This window comes from Anoplopoma fimbria, chromosome 7 (genome assembly GCF_027596085.1).
Source record: "Anoplopoma fimbria isolate UVic2021 breed Golden Eagle Sablefish chromosome 7, Afim_UVic_2022, whole genome shotgun sequence".
NCBI lineage: Eukaryota > Metazoa > Chordata > Actinopteri > Perciformes > Anoplopomatidae > Anoplopoma > Anoplopoma fimbria.
Window position 1 is genome coordinate 1,891,336 of NC_072455.1, and position 7,899 is coordinate 1,899,234.

Here is a 7,899-nt window from a genome sequence, read left to right on the forward strand (position 1 = left end):
AGACGGAAAAAAACACAAACAGGTGGGATTTAAACACTTTTCTTTGCTTTGTGAGAGGATAGAACTTGGATTTTGAGTGAATTTATGTCACAATTCTCTTTAGGATTCACAGAATATTTTATATATCAACAAATAAACATGTTTAAATGATAAAAGGCATCAGTTGAACAGATAGTTACATTACATTACAGTCATAGTTGAAGTTTATTTTAAGTTAAATTATGTGGTTTGACAATGACGGCTCATAGACAACAGATAGTATCGTTTTTTTAAAGAGGAAAATTAAATAAAAGTAATAACTTTTCCTTCAATAACTTCTAGGTTTATTTTAAAATAATGTTATTTGTATTAGCTTTGACTCATGTATGAAATTTAAAGCTGTAATATTTAATAAACATATATTTCAAACACTTTTAAAATATAAAGGACATTTATGAGCTGCTGTGTTTCATATAAAAGCTGCTATAATCAATAACATTATATAAACAGTGGATTGAATGATGTTTTAGTGTCTTTCAGCTCATTGTTTATCTGTCCAGCATGAACCTTTACTGTTCTGGTTCACCTTTAGAACTTTAATAGCATCGTTTTCATAAAAAGAAGCTGTAAAAACGGATATTTCTTTGTTGGTGAAAAACAATGAAAATTTCGGATTATTTTAGCTCTGTATCTGCAGGTTGTGTGAATAGGCAACTGTTTGCAAAAATGTGATGATATGTCAGTGTTTTTTCTGCCCCAGAGAGTCCAAAAACTCAGATAAAAGAGAAGAAATCTGAAATGTAGCGTTTTATGAACAGCATCCAGAATTTAGAGAGACAAAGTAAGTCCAGACTTTTGAGAGCTTGTTGTCCAAACACATTCTCAATCCCAACTTCTCAAGTACAGACGCTCTGCCAGTGGCCTTTCAGCTTTAATCTATGACCCTTCTAGTGTCAGATTCTACTTGTGTAAAGTGTGTTTTCAAAATAAACTCCCATCTTTGGTTTAGGCACAAGGGACACGAACATGCTCTCCTGAATGAAAGTCCTGTGTTTGTATGACCCATCCACCTCTGTTTACACCTGCTCTACGTGACCTATCTCACTCTTTGTACGTCATTCAATGAGTTTAAAGTGAGACTGGGTTTGTTTATCTGTAAAGACGTCATGAACCATCTCACATCTGGACTAACATCTTAGTGAACTATAAACAGTTCAAGAAACATCTCACAAAACTGTTGCATCATTCTGCAAAGTTGCAAATCTTTCTAACGGATCCTGTTTTTGTTCTTTTATCTTGCTTTCAGGCCTGATTCAACAGAACGACACCTTCTTTACTCCACTCTTCTAGAGACTCTTGGGGTTGCAGCACTGGGGTTTTAGTAAAAGTTTCTGGAATCTGGAATACGTTCTGCAATAAGAGCAGGTTCCGAACTTGGTTCTAGAATCTGTTCTGGAGCCACAGAAAGTTCTGGAAATACTGCCGGTTCCACAGTGTCCTTTAGATTTACTTTACTCTCAATGGGTTCAGAAGGTTCCAGGACTGGTTCTGGATTCACAAAAGCTGGTTCCAGTATGGGACCCCCGTCTGGTTCCAGGGTTCCCTCCATGCTCTTGGTCGCCTGGTGTTTGGTGTTCGTCCTGCCGGTCGGTTGCCGTGGTAACTTCTCATCCGAGACGTCGGACATGTCCAACCTGCAGGACCTCCACGTCACCGACCCGCCTCTGGGACCGGGATTGGACCACCTGGAGCCACATCTGGCGCAGGAGACGGTGATCCTCTCGTCCTCTCTGGAGAAATCAAAGTCGAAACACGTGAACAAGCAGAAACACAAACACGAGAGAAAACCTCACCCGTCGTCCTCCAACTCGTCCCTGGCGGTCCGCTCTCGCCCCGTGCCGCCCCCGAGCTGCCTCCACGCCACCTCCATCAAAACCGCCTTCAAGTACATCAGCACGGTGCTGTCCTGCATCATATTCACCGTGGGGATCATCGGAAACGCCACGCTGCTGAAGATCATCTGCCAAAATAAAAGCATGAGGAATGGACCCAACGCTCTGATAGCCAGTCTGGCTCTGGGAGACCTGATATACATCGCCATCGACATACCGATCAACGTCTACAAGGTACAGAACTTCAGCGTGACGTCAGCTACGTGTTTGTTTCTTACTTCAGAACATTACCAAGGAGTCAAACACTTAATAAAGACAATAAAGTCTGTCATTCCTTGGTTTAATGAATATTTTATCTAATTTCAACACAGGAAATGACAAAATAATAATAATAAAAGCCCATTCTATCAAAATAATTGTAAATATTATGATTCCTTTTGAGAAAGTTGTCAAATCAAACATATTCCACCTTCATTCTCATGTGTTTAATGCTTAAAATAAGTAATAAAAGTTGCTCAAAATATTAAATAATGACTCTTTAATCATTAACCAGTGTCCTGAGTTTACAGGAGCAGAAATGCATCATGGGACACAAAACTCATTCCCAGTAGCAGCAGTGTGTGTGTTGTGTGTCTCAGTCAGGAGGCTGAGTGTTACACTGATAACGGCACTAAAATACCCCACTGACTGAGATAACACACACTTTATGATGTCATGTTAATCTGTGTGTGTGTGTGTGTGTGTGTGTGTGTGTGTGTGTGTGTGTGTGTGTGTGTGTGTGTGTGTGTGTGTGTGTGTGTGTGTGTGTGTGTGTGTGTGTGTGTGTAGCTCCTGGCTATGCGCTGGCCGTTTGCTGACAGCGTGTTCGGTCTGTTCCTCTGTAAGCTGTTTCCATTCCTGCAGAAAGCTTCAGTCGGCATCACCGTCCTCAACCTGTGTGCTCTGAGTGTGGACAGGTAACACACACACACACACACACACACACACACACACACACACACACACACACACACACACACACACACACACACACACACACACACACACACACACACACACACACACACACATTAGACACACAGTCATTAAGTAGCTTTTAAAGGTACAGTTTAATATTTTTTGTATAGGAGGCTCACAATGTCTAACAAGCATCCCCTGCTTTATGGTCTGTTTGACTCTAAATGGAGCATCATTTACTAAATGAACATCATGCTGTATTGAAGAAGACTTGAAACTAGAGATTGAGACCATAAACTCATGTTTACAATGTTTACTGAGGGAATAAATCAAGAGAGAAGTAGAGTCATTTTCTCATAGACTTCTATACAACCAGAGGAGTCGCCCCCTGGTGGACAGGAGAGAGAACGCAGAGTTTTAGAGACCAATTCATGCCGTTAACAACAATGAAAACCATTATCATTCAATAACAAAGAATCAGTTAATAAGAAAGGTTACGGTGAGTTTTCAGGGTGCATGATAACCTTGTTTACACATCCATAAATGATAAATAATAACAATCACCTGTTCAGGTATCGTGCGGTGGCGTCCTGGTCCCGGGTGCAGGGCACCGGTGTTCCCACGGTGACGGCGGTGGAGATCGTGGCGATCTGGCTGCTGTCCGCGGTGCTGGCGGTGCCGGAGGCCGTCGGCTTCGACATGGTCACCTTCGACTACAGAAACGTTACCATGACGACCTGCATGCTGCAGCCCAAGACGCCCTTCATGATTGTGAGTGTGTGTTTGCACCAGAGAGTGTGTGTGTGTGTGTGTGAGTGTGTGTTGATATCTTCTGTAAACCTTCACCTTCAAACCTAAACAAAACAACAGCCACACAGTGGAGGTATTAACTACATATTTGAGGTACTTGTACTTGAGTATGTAGATAAAACTAGGTCTGCACCATCAATACTTCTACTTTGAGTACATTTTGCTGACACATACTCTTACTTCCATAAGCTTTTGAATGCAGTTCTTTTACTTGTAATGGAGTATTGTCACACTGTGGTATTAGTACTTTTGCTGCAGTAAATGATCTGAATACCTTGAGAAATGTGTGATTTTAAACTAGCATGGTTCATGTTATATAGAAAAGTTTAATGTAAAATCAAAAATCTTATTTCCAGGTCAGACTTTAAACAATTCATTCCTGTAAGTAGTATAACTGAACGGCGGTCTGGTGGGTCTGGGTTCTGGCCCCGGTCCGTCTGCTTAATGGAGGTTCTCTAAATGGACCCTCTGGTCCGTTTACGTGATCTAATTATTGTTGTGTTTCAGGGCGAGGTCTCTTTAACTCGTTTAGAACATCATTTCCTGTTTACATCTGCAGGTCGTGACTGCACTAAACACGGTCGGCCCGGCTCTCAGAACTGAACCTGGGTCAGCTGACCTGCTATCAGTCTTTAGAAGTGTTCTTTCTCTCTCAAATCATTTCCACTGCAGTCTGTAAAAACTTAATGAGGGCCATAAAGCAGGGTATGATTTAGGGGCGGGGCTACACGCTGATTGACAGGTCGACACCAGAGACGTATACAGCGTCTCTACGTCACTCCTCCTCTGTCCAAATATGCTTACTTCCTGTTAACTGGTTGCAAAAAAAAACCAAGATGGCGACTTGGTTTCCAGAGATGGTCGTAAAAATCATATATATATATATGATATATGATCTTGTTTCAGTTCTACCGGGATGCGAAGGACTGGTGGCTGTTCGGCTTCTACTTCTGCGTGCCTCTGGTCTGCTCCGTTGTTTTCTACGGCCTGATGACCTGTGAGATGCTCCGACACCAGAAGGGAAGTCTGAGGATCGCACTGAGTGAGCACCTGAAGCAGGTAAAACACACACACACACACACACACACGGTATAAAGGATTTAAGCATCGGTATGTTTGATGATCAGCTTCTCGTTTCTCCTCGCAGCGTCGTGAAGTAGCCAAAGCCGTGTTCTGCCTGGTGCTGATCTTCGCTGTGTGCTGGTTTCCACTTCATCTGAGTCGCCTGCTGAAGAGGATGGTCTACAAATCCCACGATGCACACCGATGCCAACTGTTAAAGTAAGGGGGAGAAACAAACACATGCAATAATTAAATATGCATTAATACTTTTCAAAAGGAACGGAATACTTCCTCACAGCTGATGTTTTGTGTCTCTTCTTCTGTGGTTGTAGTTTCCTGTTGGTGCTCGACTACCTCAGCATCAACATGGCAACCATCAACTCCTGCATCAATCCCATAATCCTCTTCTTTGTCTCCAAGAAGTTCAAAAACTGCTTCAAGGTAAAAACATTTAAACAAACCGCCTTTGTGCTTTTAGTGTTGATGAGGAGTGAATGTCAGAGTGACATCACAACGAGGTCACGGGGTCAGAGGGCGTGAGACAAAGACGGACAGAGAGACACGATCTAAATATTCTGGGAGTGATAAACACAGAGAGGTCGCGACCTCTTGATAAAAAAGGGCTTGTGGGAAGTGACCAGCGACATGTCTGCTTAAAGGGGCACTCCACCGGCTTTACACATGAAGGTCAGCCTACTCCTCCAGTGGAAACAATCTTTTTAAAGCCTGAGAAAATAACGCTTGTGATGTCATAGTGACGTCACCGGGGTTTATCTTGGCCTATTTTGTTTAGTTTATGTTGTTTATTTTCAAACTTACATAACTCAAATACACATATCATAAATAAACAAGTTATAACTTTGAAGTAGTGACAAACCAGGTTTAGTTTATCACATCTACCGTTTTTACATCGTTAATTAGCACAGCTTTAGATGTATTCATTATTTGTGTTTGTTCTTCGTGTTTAGCATTATTAGCGTTGTAAACAATGAAAGATATTTAGGAACAATCAGCAGCTTCACTGTTTAAGAGTTACACGTCCGTTATCCATCAGTGATGGGAAGACGACATATGAAAATGGACTGAAATCACATTAGAAGACATTTTGAATTTGTGTTTCTTGGTGTAGATGGCTCCGCTAAGAGGAACTACAAAAGTACAGAATCAGTACACCTGCCGGTCAGACAATCATTGTTTTGGTAAACTGATCACATATTGGGAATCTAAATACTTACTTTCTCGCCTGAAAACAACAACTTTTTTTAATCTTAAAAACAGCTATTTTCACAAGTAAAGGATGATTAAGCTAGCGATGCTAAGCAGAGTAATTGTACTTCCGCTCTTTACCGGATTTATAAATGAATATATGTATTTAAAAGTACAAAACAAAAAATCAAAAACAATAGTGTTCCTTTGTCAGTTTTATATTTTTTAATCATCTTATTTTTTAATATATATTTTAAAATTAATTGAGTGTATTGCACATTGTTATTTCCTTGTCAAAACTATTCTATAACTGTTTTACATTTTAGTTTTTTTAACTTATTTCATACTCACACAGAACAACTTTTCAATTTAGTCTGGAAGCATCTTATTTTTGTACTTTAAACATTAATTGCGCAGTTTTAAAATCCACCAAATCTTTAAATTTGAGCACATGACAACAAAAACATGTTGGTTGGTTCAGAGTAATCAATTTAAATGAATTCCTACAAAATTTGATTTCTGATTGTTTTGTACGGCCAGTGACGACCAATTCATAGCAGATATTGGGCGTCACAAACTGGTAGTGTGGAGTTTGAAAGTAAAAAGGAGCATAAGGGAGGATCACAGGAAATGATGCATTGTGGGAAATGTAGGATCAGGTGTTAGGGACTATATATCAGAACATCTGGGCCTCTGTTGCGTTATCCTTTTTTTTAAAACTTCTGTTTAAACTAAATAGAAGTGCATAACTAAATCGCTGGAGTTCCCCTTTAATCAAACTCTGTCTCTGTCTGTCTGTCTCCCTGTCTGTCTGTCTGTCTGTCTGTCTCCCTGTCTGTCTCTCTGTCTGTCTCTCTGTCTGTCTCTCTCCAGTCCTGTCTGTGCTGTTGGTGTTATTCTGGCTCTCTCTCCAACAGTATGCTGCCTCTCCACCATGGGACGAGTCTGCAGTACAAACACACTGACCACTGAGAGAGAGTCTGCATCTTCATCTGCTTCATCCTCATCCTCAGCCACACTGAGAGAGACATCTGTATCTATATGTTCAGCTTTTACCTTTTATTGTGTATTTATTCAGGTCTAAATATTATAGTTTATTACAGACTAACTATTGTATGGTGATATATTATATAGACTATATGGCAAAAAGTATTTTGACGACAATTGTCTTGAATAAAAAACACTTTATTTTGTTTATTTATTTATAAAGACAATGCAGGCAGCACAAAATGTTAAAATGTGCAGTTAAAAGTTAGTAAAATGGTGACATAATGCATATAAACCAAGCAGCACACAGTTGTAAAACACAACAATAGAATATTATAAAATAAAATAAAAATATATATATATATAAAAAATATGTTCATACTTACTTTTGGCCATGTAGTGTTTTTATTATTATGTTTTATATGTAAAATATTCTCTTGCAACTCTAGTAAAGAGATAAAAAACACAGGGTGGAGTTTAAAGCAGCACTAGTGGCCTCTGGAGGCTGAATTAGTTCATTACATCCCATAATATGAAACTGTTGATGGTCTTTCTGTTTAGAACTTGAACTTCTACTGGGACAAAAATGTTAAAAATTTGTGCTAATGGAGTTAAAATAATTCAAATCTGTTCAGCGGTTGTAAAGACGCTCTTTTTTATTTAAGTTAAAGGAACTTTGAATTATCAATGAGTTATAAAAATATTAAATTATATATCTGTATTTATCAATAAAGCTATATTCTCAAAGATCTTGCAAACATCTGTTTTAGTTTATACACACACACACACACACACACACACACACACACACACACACACACACACACACACACACACACACGCTAACTGTTGCTAATTAGCACTAAACAATGTCATTAGTTCTGCAGGTATTTGGTCATAAACCAAAATATTGGATACATTAAATAAACAGTAAAATGAAACATAAAGAAATGCGTCGACCAAATTTGCAATACATGAATCCATTTTTTATTATAATCCAATAATA

The 7,899-nt window shown here is 39.4% G+C and overlaps 1 protein-coding gene across 1 annotated transcript; it reads left to right on the forward strand.

Annotated features, from left to right (window-relative positions):
• Window positions 1-1,499: 1,499 nt before the first annotated feature.
• LOC129093829 (endothelin-1 receptor-like) lies at window positions 1,500-6,878 on the forward strand. The gene is made up of 7 exons (XM_054601952.1): window positions 1,500-2,105; window positions 2,700-2,827; window positions 3,401-3,599; window positions 4,545-4,697; window positions 4,786-4,919; window positions 5,033-5,141; window positions 6,780-6,878. Exons 1-7 carry the CDS (start codon window positions 1,500-1,502, stop codon window positions 6,876-6,878), a joined length of 1,428 nt encoding a protein of 475 aa, XP_054457927.1.
• Window positions 6,879-7,899: the final 1,021 nt, after the last annotated feature.

Bases quoted from the DNA above. Each gene is read 5' to 3' on its own strand.
- LOC129093829 (XM_054601952.1), top strand. From the start codon at position 1,500: ATGGGTTCAGAAGGTTCCAGGACTGGTTCTGGATTCACAAAAGCTGGT. The intron at 4,698-4,785 runs GTAAAACACACA...TTCTCCTCGCAG, and splicing joins TGAGTGAGCACCTGAAGCAG to CGTCGTGAAGTAGCCAAAGC. The intron at 5,142-6,779 runs GTAAAAACATTT...GTCTCTCTCCAG, and splicing joins AGTTCAAAAACTGCTTCAAG to TCCTGTCTGTGCTGTTGGTG.